Source organism: Protopterus annectens, chromosome 6.part0 (genome assembly GCF_019279795.1).
Source record: "Protopterus annectens isolate FY-2018-M chromosome 6.part0, PAN1.0, whole genome shotgun sequence".
Taxonomy (NCBI): domain Eukaryota; kingdom Metazoa; phylum Chordata; order Ceratodontiformes; family Protopteridae; genus Protopterus; species Protopterus annectens.
Genome location: NC_056737.1, coordinates 1,802,480,767 through 1,802,503,555, shown reverse-complemented (window position 1 = coordinate 1,802,503,555; position 22,789 = coordinate 1,802,480,767). Strand labels below are relative to the sequence as shown.

General features: G+C 35.9%; 1 protein-coding gene across 1 annotated transcript in view; it reads left to right on the top strand.

Annotated features, from left to right (window-relative positions):
- The first annotated feature begins 341 nt into the window (after positions 1–341).
- COL5A2 (collagen type V alpha 2 chain) overlaps positions 342–22,789 on the top strand; it is a 738,909-nt gene continuing 716,461 nt past the window's right edge. The window contains exon 1 of the mRNA XM_044075160.1: positions 342–562. Coding sequence (XP_043931095.1) covers positions 472–562 — 91 coding nt within the window. The 5' untranslated portion in view covers positions 342–471. The remainder of the gene's footprint in view (positions 563–22,789) is intronic.

Genomic DNA, 22,789 nt, shown 5'->3' with positions numbered 1-22,789 from the left:
AATATTAAAGCACTTTTCTATAATTACGAGAAAAAAATGAAATTAGAATCCTTTGCCAAAATGCAGAGTGACATGAGCAACAGCAGATAAACTGGTCAATGATGGTACAGAAAGGCATTAACATCTGTTATCAGCATCTGTTTATCCCACTCCCCAAAACTGATAGCCGTTGCTCTGAATTGAAAGCAAAGCTGTTGAATGGGGGATGGCTAATTCAGCCTGTCTGCTATCTGAGGTCTACTCTTGGCAGTGAGTGGATGATTATAAGTCTCAACAAGCAAAAGTGGGCAGGAAACAAGCAAGAGCAACATTCTTCCTATTTAAAGCTGCAATACTTAAAATTGTGTTTGCAGAGTCTGAGCTGGGCTGGTGCTGAAAGAACAGGGATTCCTCACTGGCTTCATGGTGCTATAACTGCAGCTGCCTTTTTAATCTTACCTCCATACAAAGTTACATGTCTAATATTTAGACATGATGGGCTTTGTGAATAAAAGGACGTTAATATTGTTTGTAGTATCATTAGTATACCTAATAGCAGTCAATGGTCAAGACGAAGAAAGTGGTAAGTTGCCTTCTTAATTCAATATACTGTACTTAATGAAACATGAACTAGTTTAAGGGATGCGTCTCTTACATTTCAAATGACATCACTGTTTTGTTGTGCAGGCTTTGACTGCACTATTGATTATTTAAGTAACGCTAAGCTGATGACTTAACACACTGCATTTTGAATTCAGTGCTTTTCATTTTTACACGAATATGTAAATACAGTAGTCACTATTGTTTGAATATCACGTTAAATAAAATGCTGGTAGACACTGTTGATTTCCTATTCTAATTTGTTTACAGCATACAGTCTATTTTTATGAAACTACAGAAAACAACCTACTATGTATAATTTAGAAAGTAATCGTACAGATGGCTTAGTGATCTGTCACTGGTACAGCTTACTGCATCAAGCCTCATATTGATAAATGTGAATGACTGTGATTCTCCTTATGGTAAAAGTTTTAGGGTGGAGTCATAAAAATGTTTGTCCAGTTTACTTAAAACTCATAGTGATATTGCATTCTGTAGTGGTCATAGTTGCTGAATCTTCTTACAACTTACTTCAAAAGTTGTTTTAGGAATTTGGGATTTTCCAACATTTGACTTCAGGTTACATTCCAGTGACAGCTGTTCAAGTATTACAAACTCCAGACCTATGATAGTTACTCCCTGCTAGATATTTTAGTGAGGAAAAATAGCTTCCTTTGATGCTTGAAAAAACTTTTGTGTTTATATCATTTAGTTGCTATGCAAGAACTTTTTTTGTGACAAGGATTCATAGATTTTATAAATATGTCTTTTAAAGAATGTAATGCAAATTACACACTACGTAGAAAAGATATAAACTCTGCAACATTAGCTCTGGTGGATTATCCCTACATTTTATGTATATTTACTTGAATTGCTGAATGGGAAATTCAGAGCACATTTATAATAAGTTATAGGAGAGAAAAGCTCTAAACAATACTTTTTTGTTAAGTTAGCATTCAGGGATACAGCCAGTCATAAGCCAGCTGAATACATTTTTCTGAGCCTCCCACAGAAACATAACTTACAGAGGTCAGCAGATGTTCATAACTGTATAATGAAATTGTAAAACATGGCTCTTTATGTCAATTATCTAAAACACGTTTTTAGTGCAGTAAAGAGCAGCAATTGAAAATGATAACTGTAATTTATTAAACAGGTTTGAATTAACAAGCTAATCACTGTTCCCAAAGAACAGGGTTTGATTCCTTCTACTTCTATTTCCCTACTGCATGACACTAAAAAAGTCACTTAACAATGCAGTGCTCCTGGATGCCCCTGAAAAGGGAAACCTGCATACAGTGGTCTTACCTGATTAACAAATTCATAAAACAAAAATAAATAAAACATCTGGAGCGATGTTTGTTGTTCTTAAACATACTATAGGGTGGGAATAACAATATTAGTTTGTGACATAAAATATAAATACGTGTTTGCAAGTTTCTAGCTACACCCCTGTTAGAACTTGCAAACTACGATAAGAATTATTTGTTACCAGTTCTGAGCTAAGCCACGGATAATACTTAAGTATTAGTTATCCAAAACAATTAATTTAATCCAAAAACAGTTTCAAATAAAAGACAATGTGTGGTCAAATCATGATTATCTATCAGAACAATGGTCTTATATGCACTTTCCACATTACATTTTCTGCCAAAAGGTAATTAATTACAGCTTTAAAAAACATTGACTCATACTGCACTCTCATGCATTTTCCATTGTTATTTTCCAAATTCTGAACTACAGTTTCCGGATTTTAAGGCTTTATATGTCATGTTAATCAGTTATGTTTTAAACATGATTCTCACCCTTATGGGTTAACATAACACGTATGAAATGGATATGTGGCAGCATTACGCAATCTATGGAAATAGTTACTAACAAAATGAACAACATATTCCAGAAAGTATTTGTGCAATGTTTTCATGATTGGTCTGGTACAGCGTGTGCATGTGTGTGTGTGTGTGTGTGTGTGTGTGTGTGTGTGTGTGTGTGTGTGTGTATACATATGTCTGTCTCTGCTGTGACATTTGGTATAGTCAGTGTTATGTTTTAGTATCTGCCTGTTGATGTGACAGTTGCAGTTTTTGCAAAAACTACTTCCTCAATAGCATCATATTAATTGAATGTAGTCCATAGATTATTGTGAAGGTATGCATAAAGTTTTCACACAAAAAAGAACATATACTGTCTACTAAAAATCACTCTCCATTTATTGTTGGGAAATGTAAAATCTGCTGTACAAAACTATGTACAGAAGTTACACACACGCACACACACGCACACACACACGCGCGCACACACACACACACACACACACACACACACACATATATATATATATATATATATATATATATATATATATATATATGTATATGTGTGTGTAATATGGGTATTTTATAGACAGAAATAAATACAGGTAATCAGAGCAATGTGTAACAATGTGCTTTGTTTAAAAGCAGATTACATGTCCATTCATGTAAGAAGCAATGGTGCTGCCCTCTATTGGTAACATCAGGTCTTGATTCATGTTCATAAGGTTTTTTTATTTTAAAAAACTCTCATTTTTCTGCCTTTTATTATAATGCTTGTTATTAAACTAGACTGCTAAACAGTCTTCACTTTACACATGCAATGTCCTTATTATAGAATCTATGTGTTTTTTAGAATCAAAATTGCAAGTAGCCATAAAAAAATTGCAGGCAGTCTTAATGAATTAAATACATTCAGATGTATGTGTTTTGTGTAATTGAAATTTCTACTTATCCTGTGACTTAACACTATCCAGATAGGAAATTATATATTATTTAAAATGGTAAACATTCAATGCGAAATATAAACTAATGCAGATCTGCATTGAGAAAAAATATGTCTCCATGTTCCATGCTCCTTTGCTCTCATTTCTTCATAGAACAGTTAATATTTCAGAAAGCGGTATTAGGAGTACAACTGTAAGATCAGTACTACAGATACAAGTTGAAATGCTTCCAATTTTTACAGAAAGCATATTCAAGTCACAGTATAAGAAGCCTCATAGCGGGAATGAAATGTATAGCCAATCAAAGGGTGCAGTATCATGCAGATACCTGCAATAATTCAGTTTGTGCTTTGGTCTTACAGTATTAGAACCAGCATATATACCATGTTAGCTTTAGAACTATAACGCATTGCAGCTGAGAGTAGTTTCAGCGTAACAGCACAGTGTTACATGCAGTGCTGCTTATGCTGTTGTGTTCACTGTAGTCAGAAAACTAGGATTTACAGACTATTTGGGGGTGGATGTAATGGCAGGATTACTATTGGCTTTTCATTTGCTAATAGAAACTACTTGCCAGTCTGTCTTGTTTTTCACAATGACGTCTGGATATGTGAATTTCTCTCTGTCTGTTTTGCCCATGATTTACAAGTGAAAAGAGGAGATTTTCAATGAAAGGGGGAACCATTTCAAAAGAACTTCCCCCTGTTTTATAAGAAGAGATTGCAGTAATACTAGTTAGCTTCACAACCACATAATTACTCAACAGTCTAGATGTATATGGAGTTTGTTTTAAGCTACTGTCTTTCTTAATGGAACTCATTGCCTGTGGCCAGTAAATATCATCCCCACATTCCCTTTGCAGGAAGCTTCATCATTTGTGCTTATCATCATATTCTTATTCTTTAAAGCTTCTATGTGTCAATTAGTCTCAGGATTTTAGTACTTGTCAGCCAATGTTTTCATTCCTGTGAACTTCATCCATCTTTTCAGTATAATATTTTTCTGCAATACTTAATATCAGTGTCTAGCTTTCGCATGAATGGTTGTTTTACTGCAGTAATTTAATGGACACCATAGATGCAGCATCATTGTTACCACCCATGGAGTCTCTACGACTTAACAAGAAAAGGGAAGACAGAACTGCTCCAATCTAGGTTTTCGAACAGAACCATTGTTTGGGATGGTGCCAAGGGTATTATGAAATCCACGAACTTCCCTTTTCCAAATATAGTTCTCAAACACACTGCAGGGGAGAACATAACACATCATCTCACACATCAGCATGTATTAGTCTACTCCTGCAGAATGATAATTAGGCAAATCTGATGGTCGACACACATCTGAAGATAATGGTAGATCTGCCAAGCATTCTTCTTCTATCCATCCAAACTGACAATTAATTTTCCTCATGAAACATCTTTTATGCAACCATAGCAGATGATTTGTAACCAGTGTTGTGGAATCTCTCAAATAAGAATCAGCTTATAAGGACTGGAATTGAAACCATCTGTATATTGCTGGGACTACTCATTTCTTGGGATTGTGGTGGATATAGCTTCATGTTAGAGTCGGCTAGGACATGGTCTCTTTTGTCACAAGTTATTTGTTCTGATGCCTTGTACATGACTTGCTTTTATTGCCTCTCAGAGCATCTGAACACATTTGACACTCCATCCTTGCCTTGGATGCTGACTAAAACCAAATGGGAAGACACTGGTTTATGCCGGACAGCAGGCAATTTGGCTTTAGGATCAAACAGAATATACTTTTGTGGATCGTTTTCTAATTTGTTGTCAGTCATCCATCATTTTTGTATAACAATGCATCATCACATGTTCCTCAGTATAACTACTTGGAGTCATAAAAGACAGAGACAAAGAGAAATGTTTTTTTCGATATGTACTTACCCGCTGAAGATTTTGACATTATGTAGCACATGCAAGAGGAAAATGAAGTTTTATTATAATGCATTTGCATGAGTTTCTACACATCTCCTGAAAATTTGGGAGTTCTTTTCTGCCACCCCTTCTATTTGTTAATGGAGTTGAGGATATTGCTTTAAAAATGCTAGCAAACGTTACTGGAAAATGCCTGCACTTTTATGTTATTTTTGCAACAAAAAAAGAGTATATTCTTTACAAATATCTGTACATTTTGGCTATATCTTTGGTTGCAGCTGTATGTCATTGTTTCCTGATTTCATACTGGAATCTAGAGTAGACTGCCAAAGACTTTACTTTTGCACAGCATTATTTTCTGTGAAAACTTATTCTAACCAACCTTCAAGGTTAAAATAATTTTAAAATGATGTCTAAATAAAACTGGTACTGTTCATGTACACAGTAACACAGATACCACTTTCTATACTTTCCTAATCCATTTCAAATCTCTAAAATCTGTAAAATACACAAAGTAGAGATTCATACCCCTCATTACCCCTGCCAACTCCTTCCGCTCTAACAGCTTATAATCCTTTTTACTTTCTATTTCTTATCCTCCTGTTAACAGTGTCTATATACCTTGTCTTACCTTCACTGTTCTACCTTCATTGACTATTTCCATTTGTCCTGATAGACCATCAAAATAAGTTAATACATGTCAATTGCGCATATATATATATATATATATATATATATATATATATATATATATATATAAATAACAGGGGGTTGGACATGTTTCATTTGATCTAAACCCCTCTATAAAAACAATGGCACATTTGATCGAAAGCATGTGATTTAAACCACACATGACTGAATCACATTTAATTGAATACTATGTAAATCTGTTGAAAATGACTGTTGGTATACTTCTGGAGCATAGGAATTAAAGTGCAAGTTACTGCTCATCAGTATTAGTTCCTTGTTAATGCTGACTGTTACATTATACTTCCGTGTCTAGAAGTTTATGAATATGCGATTGCAATGATTAAGTCTGTGAGGAGTATTCTCTTTTCTTCATGTTGGCAGGACTGTTGAGTTAGCACATTTATGTTAGGAGGTGTGAAGAGTAAAGCCACCCACATGGGGGTATAGAGTGGTCTTGCCTCCTGCAAACACAGTTTTTGGAGATTTATTTAGTGTATATGTGACATTTTCAGTGAAATGTGTTTCAGTGTTTTTTGGTTTTCGTGTAATCGGTTTTAGATCAAATGTGCCACTGATTTTTTTTTTACCTGATAAAATGGGCTTTAGGTCAAATGAACCATAGTCATATATTATAGACATTGGGAATATTAATGCATTTTTTTATGCTATGCTTATTGTGTAATCTATATTTACACTGCAACACATTATTGAACTTTTGTATTATGCTTTTCTGGAACGTTTCTCCACTGGCTTCCAATGAAAAGGAGCTAATAACTCAATTGGACTATTCTGGTCACCCAATGGAAGTAAATAAAAATGCAAATAAATAAATCTGGTACACTTATTTTTGCTGCTTAACTTGATTTAATTCTTTCAGAGGTAAAAACTGTTCCCTGAGAAAGGAAATCTGAAAAGGGTGAAGCTGTTAAAGCATCCATGTCTTGGGTTTCAACTGTTCAGATTATTAGTCTAGGATTTTCCCAGTTTATAGCATCTTTCTAATATCTGTGATACCAGATATAGGTTCAATCAGTAACCTTCAGTCACCACTTGCTAAAGAGGTGAATGCAAGGTTATGTCATCCCAAGGCCAGTTAATAATTCTAGAATTCATGTTCTGGAATTAGTGAGAAAGTAGCATGCGGCCTTATTAGTGGGGAGTACAATTCTAGAAGGCAGGTCTGCAATAGTGAGACTTGGGACAGGAGCAGGAAATGATATCTTAAGGTTATGGGGATGAGCTCTCCAATGCTATTAAACTATAAGAAATTCTTACCTTAGTACCGGTAGCTAGTGCTGTGTGGCCAGGAAAATAATGACCAATAACCAGATACCACCATCCATAATCACCATTGGCTAAACATACATTAATGCTGTTTCATGATTAATTTACTTAAAATGTTTCACAATTATTTAATTAGCTCTATACAAATAATTTCTATGACTGTTCACATTCTTTTGCAGTAAAAGAATGGAACTGTTTAAGAATTATTTGTGTGTCATTGTCCATGAATACATATAGATAAAAATGAAACTTTATGCAGTTTTACACTAATTTACACTATTTGACAAGTCTTATTGAACATATGTTTTTAATATGGTCAGCTTGCCATTCACTATTCATACTTTTTCTCTCTGTGATGTTTATATGTTGATGGATAAATGGAGTTTTTCTAACTTTTTTCCAAGTCTAAAGAATCTTTTTGACACATTTTTTTAGTGTGATCATATTTGTTTTCCCATCTTGTTTTCCCATGAAGATAGATTGACTGTTATTAATGAGCACAGTGTATTCAACTTATTGTCTGTTAATGAGCATTCTGTATTGCACTTTTTAAATTCTCATAGTTACTTAATGAGGCAATAAGAAAAAATGATTGCATTAACAGTGCTTGTTTTCTCCTTTTACATTTAGAAAAAAATATTTAAAGCAATCAGTATTTTTTTTACAATAACATAAACAACCACATATCAGCCAATAAAATAAAGTGTTAGAAGTATAAGCAGTAAGCACCAGCTGGTTAGTAGTACATGGACAATGCATTGCTTACTACCACGCCTGGAGGACAATTCCTCCCCATTCTTCATTCCCAGCTACTTTATTGTTAATATGTTTCAATATATGCAAAGTGATTGGTTAATTTGTACTATGGTGGAAAGACTTTCCTTCTTCTTTTTTATGTTTTCCTATCTGTTTTATTTCTCTATAGAAAAAAATGTCACTCTATAGTGCTAAATTAAGCTGAGATGTACTGGTAGGTTCTGCTGAGTATCACTTGAGGAATATCATCCTAACTAAGCACATCTTATTCTCAGTGGACCTAGGTACTCTGCTTCATAATTTTATTACTTCTTCTCAAGATTACTGTAATGCCCTACACTTACATCTGTCCAGCCCTGAACTTCCAGGGTTGCAACTTGGACAGAGCTTTGTAGTTCAATTGCTAGCCAATTCATTCCATCACTGTCATATCACACCTGTTTGCAAAAACTGCACTGATGTCAGCTCAGATTCAGATCACTTACAAATGTTCAAATGATGACTTTTCAGGCCTGAACAATCTTAAGTCCATGCTATGAAAAATAGCTGTCCATTCCAAGTAGGCAGGTCCTGGGTCTCCACTCAGCTGCTTTGGCGTTACTAGTAACCACAGACATATGGTTCAAGATTTTGGCATTTGTTTCTTTTAATATCATACAACATACATGTGGGATTTACTCCCTTGACAAATAATCAAGTCTTCTCTGTTATCATCTTGGAGATCCCTTAAGACTTCTCCTTGACCAAAAACAATTGGTAACCTTGATGGACGTTTATAGATTTATTTGCCTTGGCAATCTTCAGCTTATTTGTCTATTTTAGTTTTAGGATTTTTTTCTTGTGATTACAGACTTTAATATTTTGATTTTAAATTGGGATGTGTCTACACTTAGGTAGATTAGTTAAGAATTGACTGATTCTAATATTGAACTATTTCAGTATGAGAAATTTATTTATTGCTTGATTTGTTTCATTGACTTTTAGTTCCACTGTGTTAAGACCATACAGTGTTTGTACATTGTCTTGAGAAATCTTGTTTTAAGCTGAAATTTAGTATGAAATATTAAAACTAATGAAGTAAACTGGAGAGCAGTTATAATTTCTGCATCGACTGTGTTCTGTTAATTGTGTTATTTTGTGATAAAAGTGCTTCTTTAGAATTGTAAATGCAACTTTAAATTGAATAATAATTTGGTTTCATAGCAGCCAGTGTTATTGAATGGCAATTTAGTTAACATTTTAATATCTGGGCTTATAGTGATACTGTAAATTTTAAACTTATCAGGTGACTCTGCTGACATACGTTTTACAGTTGACTGATGATACCAAGACTGTTTTCTATTTTTCAGTTTTGGACTACTATATACTTATATTTAATTAAGATGTGAGGCCATTTCCTACTATCAGGTCCTGGAGGTATATACAACACTCTCACAACTTACCATGTACTGTTGCACTCCAGAATGTATTTATTTATTTATGCATTTATTTGTTGCTTTTGTTGACCAGGAAAGTATGACTGAGTACTGAGTCTCCTTTTCTGTGGAGGCCAGGGGATAAAAGATCCAAATAATGCATATAAGATAAATATTTATACATAATATAGAAAAAAAGAACATTTCACAAGTGTACAAATAGTCTAGTTCATAATATGTAAAAATCAGCATTTTATAAGTGTATACATAGTTGAAGAAAGAAAGACATTTTGTAAAAGCTTATACTTGGTATAAAATAGACATTCAATAGTATTTTTGAAAAGTCTGCATAGTAATGGAGAATGTTTTATTGTTCTGTGATTCTCCATTATGTAGTTTACAGCTCTGATTGGCGTAGCTCTCAATTTCTCAGCACAAGAATCAGGACAATGCCAAAATTAATTGGTGGCCATAGGCCCAAAATCAAAGACAGAGTTTAAATATTGTTCTTATATACTTAGAAATCTGTTAGAATAATAGATTTGCATTAGCATGCTTTTTTGAAGGTGATAAAGTCTGAAACTCATATGTGGGTCATTATGCAGTGACTGTAATCATCAATAATTTGCTAGAAAAAAATAAAATTTTTGTGAGACAAAATCAGCGACCTTCTGCAAAATTAGGGACAGGTGAGAGGTATGAGTTGGATTTTCCTTTGGTAATCTTTACAACTGATCTTTATGTATAAAACTTAAACTCATGTCATCAAAACCAAATAGCAATTCAAACTAAATGTAGAGTTTCAGATATAGTTAACCTAGACACATTAATGACAACTAGCAATAAATATGATATGCTGTCAGTAGGATAATTTCATGTTGATTTCACAGTTGTTCATGAATGTACATGGTCAACATGCAAGTGTTAAAATGAATTTGAGAGGCCGTTTTCAAAATTAGTTTTATATTAATCACACTATATAGTTGAGCAGTGAGTCATGCTTGGATATGGATACTAGAGGTAAATATCAGTGGTCTTGATTAATCCAACATGACCTGTATCCTGCCATGGCCTATTCTGCTATAAAGTAAATGCATTTAAAAATATTTGCATTATTGTTGTTTTAAATATGTGTACGTTATATTTTTATTCTATACAACACTGGAGATCAAGTGTACATGAACTTTTATGTGCATCTTAGCTATAGCGATGACCTTAGCTGCATCTTGTCACAGTTTACATTATTTTTATGCATTGTTACCCTGAAGAACTATGTCAGACAGATGGGTTTATGTCTACACATATTCTGGATCAGGAGTGCAGGCGGTAGTGTATTCTTTTTATTTTATGTCTATGTATGTTTGCTTACAAATGCAACACTGTGGAGACAATGTCAGCATGGCCACTTTATTTTAGACTGTGGTTTTGATTTTGCCATCCAGTTTTAAACCATTGCATCATCATCATCAGTGATGAGATACTTGATTTCTTTTGTATTCTAATATTTTATGTAGACAGTGAATGTCTGCTATCCAATCACCCAGCAGTGCTTCATTCTAATTTTCACAACTGTTGAATAACCATGTAAACAGGAATAGTTTTACGTCAGTTTTCCAAAAGTTATCCATAGCTGACATATTATCACAATGAAAAATTGCCCTTAACCATATTACATCTGTTCTGTGGAACTTCATAGAGTGTCAGCAGAAAGCTTGGAATTATAGTATGGGGGTTTAAAAGTCTGTCACTCATATAATTAATTCCATTTGCAACGGTTAGTTCTTTTATCTTTATTATGTGCAAGACAAAAGACAGTACTTCTTTCCACATGCTTCTTCTTCTTTCGGCTGCTCCCGTTAGGGGTCGCCAAAGCGGATCAAATGTTTCCATTTCTTCCTGTCCTCTGCATCTTGCTCTGTCACACCAACTACCTGCATGTCCTCTCTCACCACATCCATAAACCTTATCTTAGGCCTTCTTCTTTTCCTGTTACCTGGCAGCTTCATCCTTAGCATCTTTTTCCCAATGTACACTGCATCCCTCCTCAGCACATGTCCAAACCAATGTAATCTTGCCTCTCGGGCTTTCTCTCCAAACCTTCCAACCTGGGCTGACCCTCTAATATACTTATTCCTAATCCTGTCCATCCCTGTAGCACCCAGTGCAAATCTTAACATCTTCAACTCTGCCACGTCAAGCTCTGACTCCTGCCTTTTTGCCAGTGTCACTGTCTCCAACCCATATAACATAGCTGGTCTCACTACCCTCTTGTAGACCTTCCCTTTCACTCTTACTGGTACTCACCTGTCACAAATCACTCCTGACACTCTTCTCCACCCACTCCATCCTGCCTATACTCTCTTCTTCACCTCTCTTCCACACTCACCATTACTCTGAACTATTGATCCCAAGTACTTAAACTCATCCACCTTTGCCACCTCTACTCGCTGCATCCTCACCATTCCTCTGTCCTCCCTCTCATTTACACACATATATTCTGTCTTAGTCCTGCTGACCTTCATTCTTCTTCTCTCTAGAGCATATTTCCACCTCTCCAGGGTCTCCTCCACCTGTTCCCTACTCTTACTACAGATCACAATGTCATCTGCAAACATTATAGTCCACAGGGACTCCTGTCTGATCTCATCTGTCAACCTGTCCATCACCATTGCAAATAAGAAACCCAGCCACTGGGGATGCACAAGCCAGTGCATTTCTTTGTGCCGGTCCCAAGCCCGGATAAATGGGAAGGGTTGCGTCAGGAAGGGCATCTGGCATAAAATTTTGCCAAATCATACATGCGGATCATTTTGAATTCAGCTCCATTATAGATATTTTCTGCAGTTATAGTTACATGTGAAGTGATTATTATAATTCTTAATTTTTATTAGCATATGTCTTTTAAGTTTTTCTTAACTTGTCAGAGTTCCCTTGCTATGTTTGGACAAGACAGTTTAGGACTCTGTGTTTTACTCTTTTTCAGCAGTATTTGAGATTTTTTTTTCATCAAAGCTTGCCATGAGTGAGGTCATGATAGCAACCAATGTTACGGGTTTACTCTTCATGTTGGTAACACTGCATCCTCACTGGTGAATATTGTTTTATTGGCTTGTAATTTGCATGTTTTGAGGTCTTGAAGAAACTTATGTAATAAGACATTTATAGTTTGCATTGGATTAATTTGTGTAGTAGCTATGAGCTCTTTAGTCGAGGTTGAAATGGTTGCATTTTATTCGGATGTGGTTAACATGCTACTAACATGCCTTGCCTTTTTCTGTGAACTATGGCAAAGCAAGCTTTACTTTGACATTTGTTCACTAAGACTTTACCTTAAAGGCTGAACTATCCAGAGAGTTAATAAATATTGGTGTAATGCACATCCACACATAGTAAATCAATTGTATTATATGCTACTATATTTTCAAAATAGAATGCTTTTGAATTTTGGATGTTTATAATTCTTTCTTTATATTCCAATCCAGAGAGTGGTTATTATTCATGCATTATATCTCTTGTGATTTAGACAAAAAATGCTAACAATGTCATAGCAAGGTATAGTTAACTGACAGGGAACAGAGAAAATGGATTTTCTTTCATTGTTTTTAGGAGAATGACTGAATGCTGAAATAAGACAATTCAATCTTCTCTGACTTTACATGAAATATGAACTGGTATACTTAAATAGCAAAGGTGTGTGTCAAAGGTTGCATTCCCTGGGGGAATGAGGGTTCAGAAACATGTCCAGTCTGTTTACTAGGTATTATGAAACTCAGCTTTGGTATCTGCTTGCCAATGCACTTTGTGTTTCTGAAACATTTTAAATAGATATTATTTCTGAACATTTCTGAATACTCCAAAGTTTTAGAGATCATCAGCATAAATTGCAGAAATGTAGTTGCACAATTATAGCTCATGGTTTCTGATGTAATTTATATTGGCCAAAAGGTTCACTTAAAAAAAGAATGGTCGCTTGCTATTATTACATTAATTTTTTTCTCTGGGTTTTCCATAACATAGTATTTTCCATGGCTCTGATGTATTCTTTCTACAGCAGTGTCTGTGTGTGCATGTGTGTGTGTGTGTGTGTGTGTGTGTGTGTGTGTGTGTGTGTGTGTGTGTGTGTGTGTGTGTGTGTGTGTCTTTCTCTCTCTCTCTTCAGATTTATTGTCAGCTTTAATGATACTTCTGCAAAAGTCACATACTCTGATTTTTTTTTCAAACAGAAGTGATGTTTTACATAAATAAAGTGATAAAAATGGATGTTAATGCTTTATAACACACAGCTATAAAAATCACTACAAGCAGAAACCAAATTATCTTAGCTTGATATTCTATGCTATACTAATGTCATTGCAGCAATATAAGTAGTTATTGCCTTTTATTTATTTGTTTCTAACCCAGTATGTGTCCTGACAGGGAGAACACACTGGCATTATTTTTTTGCTGGCTAGCCTTCTTTTTTTCCATAATGCATATGTATCCATGCAATAAGATTATCAAGCCCTTCTCTCTCACACTAGATTGTATTTACATGTACTTAGCATAATACAACTCAGAATTTCTTCTTGTTTTGAAGATCTAAACCAAAGTGTGAAAAGGTTACATAGAAAAACCATTCAGTAAAACCTGTAAGAAACACACAGGCAGGCTAGAATCTTTACTGTATAACACCTTAATCCTCAAATGACCCTTTAAAAACATAAGCAGTGTTTCAGCTACATGGCTTCTGAATGGCCACAACTTCTTATCAGGGCAATAAATCCAAACCCTCCAGCTATAGACATGCCATGCTGAGCTTGTCAGTACAGCATAAGTTGATTGTTTGGTCATATTTTGGAAACAAGGGGCTTAAAACCATGCCTGAAACTCTGGTATGCCCTTAAATGGTCATTTACATATATTCCATGAAAATCAGTTAAGCAAAGTTTAAGATATTACACAGTGAAGACTCTAGCTTGCCTGGGTCTTGTATATTTTGAAGATCTATGGATAAGTCAAGAGAACTTTTTTACTACTGGCACTATAGTTTATGTTTGTTGTTTGTTTCATTTTAAGCACATTACAACAAGCCCTTTTTCAGTTGCAAAATTCTGTCCAAATTACATTTTTTGCGGGGGAAGGGGGGGACTCAGTTTCTAATTTGATTAGCTTCTATTGTCTGTACCGTGCTTTTTCTAAGACTACAAAGTTGTGAATTCCTGAAGGTTCAATAGGTCTGTGGGAACATAATAAAAGAACTGTAAATTCCTAGTGACTCTATAGGTTTATGACCTTTGACAGAGAGATTTCTAATGAAGCTATCAAAGATTTCTTTCAAAAACATAATGTCCACTAAGGGAACGGAATGAATGGTGCACATTCCAATAACCATGGCTACACTTTTGCCTTGTACTGCCACTACGGTCGTGTTCAGGCCATTTGTTAAACACTGTTTGTGTTTTTTTAGTCAACCATCATTTCAGACTGCAACTTTCCAGAAAACTTCTTATTTCTATTGTTGTCTCGACACTTTTTCCCAGCTGTACAATGTAAGATTTTCGTCCAGTATTCAACATTTTTTTTCTGGTTGTATGCAATTGATTTCAACCAATTTTATGTATACATTTAATATATAATATGACATCTTAGAGCATAGTGAAATTCTCTCCCGCTATTTCTCAATAAACGTGTTCCACCTATATTACTTGCATTTTTGGTTTTAGCATGAAATGCTTGCAAATCAGATGCATAGCAAAATGTTTTTTTTTTCCTCACATCAATAAATAAGAAAACATGTTGTTCATAGTAACTTTTTGAAAATGTGCACATCAAAAGTAGCTCAGAGCATAACATGTTCATTCAGCTGCACATATGGAAACCCATGTCAGCAACGCATTACTGCATTAGCTGTTCTGCCACGTCTACACAGACAAAGGTAGCCATGTTGCAGCCAGACTGCTTTCAAAACTAAGCTTTAACATAAGGTTTAACAGGGTGTATGCATTTTTATGAAATAAGTGTTACTAACATAAGGGCTATGGACTGACTCAAAGCAGATGTAGTAACAATATCAATTTTTCTAGGAGGTTTAACATTTTACAAGGAAAAAAGAGACTGAGTAAAGGAATATGTATCATGCACAAAGGAAAAAAAAAAACAGGAAAAATATTTTGGGAACGCAAAAGTCATTATTTCCATTACTGTTTAACTATTATAGTAATTCTGAAATATGCAGATTTTTAGGGATATCTTCTGAATGTGAAAAGAGCATGAGCTTTGAAACAAATACTGCACAACATGTGAATATGTTTATCTTCTGTGTCCGTATGCTTTTAAGGAAGCTGTGTCCAGGCTATGCCTGCAAATGGTTTATTGTGATCAGTGCACAATCTCAGTAAAAACAAACTAAATAAATAAATAAATAAATAAATGTTAACTGCAATATTTTTTACGTTTTAACAAGAAGGTGAGTATGTATTATGGGACAGATATATACCAGTTCCAACGTGTAAAAACCAGGTAGTCCCACTGGTCACACATTCCTTTTCAAGGGTGAACCAGGAGTAATGTCTGGCTAGGTGACTTGCTCACTATCACACAACAGGGAAAAGAGGGATGAAGGAATCAAACCATGCACCCCAGGAAATACAACTCACACCCTTAACCTTCTTTGCCAGCTGCCAGAAGAATAAAAACTAAGGCTGAAAGTGGATCAGAAAAAAATGACATATAAATATATACATATATATATATATATATATATATATATATATATATATATATATATATATACACACACACACACACACACACACACACACATATATTTGTGTGTGCATATACATGTGTGTGTGTATGCATGCATGTGTATATAGATAGATCTAAACACATTACAAACACTCAGTGGGGGTATTTAAAAACCATTAATTGCTTCTGCAAAACATAAGTATTGAAAAAAAGCATTGTTTTAATTTCATTTAGTTTCACAGAATGTGGCTAAATGAGTTAGTTATGTATCTGAAATACACATTTTTTGTACTTAGGTACAAAAATATGTATTAGAGGTGCAGATCTGTGAAACTAATTGTATGTGAAGCAGTGCAGTTTTGTAGCAAAGTAGTGCTTTAATCAGATGAACTTGGTAATATAATATCCACAAAAGGCATTATAAAGTATGATACTATAACAATACACAGGAGGAAAGGGATGGGCTTCCATAAATGTTTCTTTGGAAGTGCTGGAGACTTTCCTTGGAACAGGGGGTGTCACTCATGCAATCCTTATTGTAATATTTGTTTTTGAAACTTTTTGTTTGTTAAACCACAGGGTGTTTTAGGGCAGCGTTCCTTGTTTTAACAGTCCATCCTTTTTCCCTATGGGTTATTCAACATTAATATAGTAGTTAATTCACTACAGTGAAACCAGAATGTACAATTAAGTGTACCAGGGCAATAGGGCCAAGATGCAACTGTAATCTCTTAAAAGGCTGACCAGAGTACTTATTTTATTTACTGATGTTTTAAATTCTTTTTGTCCTCATTGACTGATAACTGTCAACCCTCATGTGACCTGAGACAATTTTTCATTCCTACTTGGGTGAGAGTTTGTTGAGGAGTTCTTCATTTATCCATAGACTGAATCAAACTTTTCATTCCCAGTTGGATGAGAATTTGTTGAGGAGATCTTCATTTATCCATAGACTGAATCTGACTGGTGCCTGAGGCAGCCTGATGTACAATGATTTCTATCATGGCTGCCCAAAGACTCATGCATGCCTCCATGCAGCACTCAAACTTAGCTACTGTACTGACACACAACATAGTGGGGGTACATGTCCCAGGCCTTCTGCTACTCATTAGTCATGGAGTGGGACAGACTGCCATCTACCCCAAGATAGATGAGACAGTAGTGGACATTCACTTCTGTCTTCCGCAGCTATCCTCTCTATCTCTCATGCTGCTAGCAAAGACTGCATAATTCAGGCTACAGTCAGGGCTTTATTCCAGTATGTCAGAGACATATTACTTATTTTAATTTCATTTTTATTTCAAAAGAACTAACTGGATTGCCCCATTGATACACATGCCCTTTTTCAGGAGACATATGAGAAGTTTCTAATTTCACATACAGATCAATAAATGAATAATACACATTGGTTATTCATTCCACATGTGGTTACTCTAACAGTATAAGTAATTATGCATGCAAATTAGAGTACATCTCAGAATAATACATGCAAGTACAAACTGCTTATGTTATTTATAAGAAGTTGATTTGTGAATGCCAAATAACTGCAATACAGCTGTTCACCTACACTGTATGTAAATCCGCGGTGGTGGTGCTGCGGTAACATTGTCGCCTCACAATAAGACGCTGTCTGGTTTGATTCTCAGCTACAGCGCCTTCTGCGTGGAGATGTGCATGAATGGGCGTACCTTCGTTGAATGTTGTGCATCAGGGCTGGCAACTCGGCATGTAAAAATCAACTGCCAATCATTAGCGGACCGGAGTTCCACTGTGGCGACCCCTAACCGGGAAAAGCCAAAAGACACAACAATAACAACCTACACTGTATATAAATAACTAATCTGGAATAAAATAAAATGTTTGCACTTTTGGAATAAAAAGAAGAGGTAAGCTGCAAATGGGAGCAGGCAACTGCAAATTCAAGGGAGTTTATAGTTACTGTAATTACTCTGGGATACTGTATATTGCAGATTAAGAACATCTGAAGGATTAGGAAGTTTGTTTCTGATATGAAGTATATATTTCTGACATGCCTTCCAGAAAGTTAGGCTGTTTTGAGAAGTCATCCATTTGAATTAAATAGGCATCCTACACTAATGCATTTTCTTATGTGCTTAAGCACATATTTTACATTTTTGTTATAAACAGAGACAAGTCTTATCAACTTAGTGTGGTATAACCAGCTAGCAGGGAGATTCTGAAAGTCAGTATGGGGATTATGATATCAGTGATCTCAGATGCATTTTTGGGAGAGTTAAGAACAGCCCTTAATCCATGGAAGTCTTTTTTGTGTGTGGGACTTTTTCACTGCTAATGAAATATGCCAAAGTAGAGCAATGCATCCTTGAGCAGAAATCCCAGATATTAAAATTATATGTATGTCTTTGCTTAGTTTGAATACCACTTCTGAAGTAAATGTACAGTGGCAAAGACATCATTCCAATGCATGTTTGCCTACTGAAAAGTTGCCCTTAGTTTTATTAGTGATGTGATTTAATAAACTGAAGGAGATTCATAGTTCTACTAGCTGATATTCTGCTAGCTGATTGTACAAAGCTAGTATGCAACCTGAAGCACACGTCATCTGTGCATTACATGATGTATGGTTTGCAAAGTGCTATAGTATGTTGTTTAACAATGCAGCAACTAACCCTGCTCCAGGAACAGACCCTTGAGGTGCACCAGACATCTTTGTTCTATGTACAGTCAAGGTATTGCTTAATGTCGCTTTGCAGTGGCTGTTTGTGAGCTGCTTTTGATTATCAGCTGAAGCAGTGGATGGAACGTGGTATCAGTGGACTTACTGAAGTCTAAGAATAAAATTGCACTATTTTGTCCTTTGTCACTTTTGGTATGGATGAGCTTTGTTAGCTCCAACAGTGTTGTTTTAATGCAATGGTTTTAGCAGAATCTTGTCTGCTCCTGTTCTTTTAGTTAATCTGGTAGTTTTGCATGCAGAACAGTTTCTAGCATTTTAGCCACTTTTTTAAGTATGGAGATTAGTCTGTGATTAGAAACATGTCTTGGTCCCCCAAGCTCATGAGGGGAGCTTCCACACAACTCCCTTCACTGGGTAACTACTTACTAACAAACAAATAATGGTGAACACCTCAATGTAAACCACTTTTAAAAATTAGGTTGGAAATGATTAAGTTCTGCAGAGCCATGACTTTCAGTACTTACAGTAACTGACTTACCATATACCAACATAAGGTTTTAAAGTAGATTACAAGATAGTGATAGCTCACCTGACTGATAGCCAAGGGTGGTGTTTGATTGCAGAGCCTATAACAAAGGTGTATAGTCAGCAGACTTTAAGGAAGGGATTTCTGGCTAAGAATCTGTGCTTGGCTTTTTGAATAAAGTAATCAATTCTTTACAAAAATGACTTTGTTGATGCCAGTGTGTGTGTGTATCCTCTACTTTGTGGACATACAGTTCTAAAGGTACATGAGGCTGCCTTGCTCTTGATTATTAAACCTTCTATATATTTTATTGGTCCAGTCACAATGCTGAGCATTGACCCCCTCTGACCTGGACATACAGTGGACTTAATCCTCAGGATGAAAGCAATATGTCCTATTCATTCCCCAGGGCATGAGTCAAGTGAACTGCGAGTGGGATTTGTCATCCACATGATAAGAAGACCTGAATTTTGCATGTAAACCTTTTTTCTCCAATCTGTACACATATCCTTCATGGGGTTAACAAGAAGTGGGTCTGTGTGATGGAATTTTACATTTCTATTTGACATATTCAACTAACCATGCCCCCTTGTAGACAGCATCTCCATGCAACCTGCAGCCTTCACTGGGGATTCAACAACAGAGATCATGCCCAGACACGTTTCACACCTGTCTTTTGAAGTCAGGTGAGGAGACTGAAGCCTTTCAATGCTCCCCTCTCCATTTGCCAGTTTCACCAGATGCCCAAGCCACTCTTCATACTTGGGTCATCTGAATAAAAATCAGGGCTTTATCTCTCTACTCTAGTCAAACTGGATTATGTAATTAGTTTGATTGCCAGTAGATCCATTTCAAAGGCATTTCAGAGTTGAAATGTCTCTTTCTACAAACTGTGAATTCATTTCTGATGTTATCCCAAATGGATATGTAAAACACAGTCCTCTTTTTATCATTGGGGCATGTCTATGTTGCATGAGCCGAAACTACTAATAAAGAATGTTAAGGCATCATTTAAGGTACAACTAGTAGTAGTTGGAGGCCAGTCAATGTTTTTTAAGTCTGACAAGAAACTCCACTTGGTTTGTGTCCAATAACCATTAAATTGTCCTTCATTTGCTTACTTTTTTTATTTTTATGCCTTTTTGTAGCTAACATTATGCTTCTAATATGACTGTGCATAGCTATAGATGTTTCCCCATTTTTCTCTATACCATTTAGCTCTTGTCCCAAATTTCCCATTTTTCTATGTCTACACATCCAGGCTTGCTATGTTACTCTAAAGAGCTAATCTTTTCAAAAAATGTAGACTAACATTTGAATGATCAAAAATGCATTCTTGCATTGCTGTTTATGTACAGGTGGAGTCTGTCATAACCTGCCCCTTTATTACTTCCAGGCACACATTGAATTGTTGTATTTGTTAGCATCATTAGGTGCCTCAACCATTTTAACTGTCATAGTATACCACGGAATGTAACTTGAATATAACACCAGCTGCTGAGCAATATTCTGAAGACTTTTAATTAAGAGAGAAAAAATGTATACATATTAGTGAACAATTTAGACTTCTGCCTCATAATACTCCCAGCTAAATGTAAAGTACATGATGTGTCTTCTTTAAAAAATAAGTCATATATTCAAAAAGAAGAACAAGGTAAGGCAACAAATCACAGAACATAAGAGTTTTGTGAAGTGCAGCTGTTAAGTGTTACTACCTTTACTGACACACTGTTATTTGCTAGCTTGTGCAAGGTTTTTGTGTATGCATGTGTGCATGTGTATGTGTCTGTGTTTGCACATGCATGTGTGTGTGCGTGTGTGTGTGTGTGTGTGTGTGTGTGTGTGTGTGTGTGTGTGTGTGTGTGTGTGTGTGTGTGTGTGTGTGTGTGTCTTTAAATGATACTTACATTCATAGGATCGTAGATAAGTACTAGGCTAGCTGCCCTTGGAAGCCTTTAAGCCTAGCCAATTTGCATTTCTGAGCTCAAATTAAGCTAAACCTTTTTCGTTAGAGATTGGTCTAACCCATTTCATGGTAAATAATTATATATCAGCCTTATTGAGAGTAACTGGAATCATGCCATAGATAATTTGAGGGGACTCGTGCATGGGATAAAGCATTTAGGAGCTGCACTTGTCCAGTAGTAATACAGGGACAGTCCTGGGGTACATTTTCCATTTCTAACCAATAGATCCAAGTTACACTTGAATATCGACAGAGATGAACTGTGTTTTATGTGGATGTGGGGGGGTCTATTCCAGAACAGTGGTATCTTATGCAAGATATACCTCTCTTTACAAACCATTCTGCCGAGGTTGCAGAAGATGTTCATATTGCTATACTAAGTATTTCAGATGCCATTTGACATGCTGTGCAGTAAATAATTTGTGATGGGTTGAAGGATGCCTTGTATGCCAGACACAGGTTACCTCTTAGCAGTCTGTAGGATTCTGAGTATAGTGCCAGGGCTTTGAGTTGGTCCATTTTGGGCATGTTGTTTAGGCCTTGTATCCTTTTACTAAGGAATCTCTGTGGGCGTTCCATTTGTTGCATGAGTCTGGACAGTTACATGTCAAACAGAGCATTAAATTCAATGATTGGCCTAATGAGGGCTGAGTAAAAGGGGCAACAACATCCTTAGATGTGTACACAATCCCTTTGTTTATAAGCTGTGCAATATAGAATGATTTTCTAACAACAATGAACACATGTTGTTCAAAGGTTTGGTCACTGTCCACAAAAGTTTCCAAATCCTGAATAAATGGATCAATCTCTAGGTTAGGGGTGTATTGTTAATCTGTTAGTTCCCTGGGATGGATGACTTCCCAGAGGATACAGTAATGCATATTTTGACATTTGTTTCAGTCCCTAATTTTGGCACCAATTGCTTATTTGGGACAAACCTTCCTATAGGATGGTTAAGCCAATTGGGGATTCAGTGACTGCTCCTAGCTTGCAGTAATCTGCAAACTTAGTCAGCCAGAGCCATTTGGTATTGTCTTTTACTTCAGAAAAGTAGATACCAAACAGTAGAGGTCCTAGTGCAAAACTTTGGGAGACTCCACTGGTGACTGGTCTCCTTGTGGAGGTAACTTTTCATATTTTGATTTCTGCATCCTATCTGTGAGCCAGTTTACAATCTTGCAGATGTCATATGGGTTTATTCCCAGTTTATTTAGCTTTTCTACTATGTCTGAGAGGAGAATTGTGTCAGAAGCTTTGACCAAGGTGAGGTATGCAGGGTGCATTATTTTGCCTTCATCCATTGTTTTGGTGACTTTTTCAAAGAAATCCACCAGGTTGAGTAAGTATGACCTGCCCTTGATGAATCCAATCTCTGATGAGTCCAGTGTTTGGAGGTTCCCTGTGTCCTGACTGATTAGTTCTGTGATAAGTCTTTCAATGGCTTTCCATATGAGTCTGGTCAGACTTATAGGTCTGTTATTGCCTGGGTTTGTGGAAGGTCTTCCCTTATACAGGGGAATGACTGTAGCTGT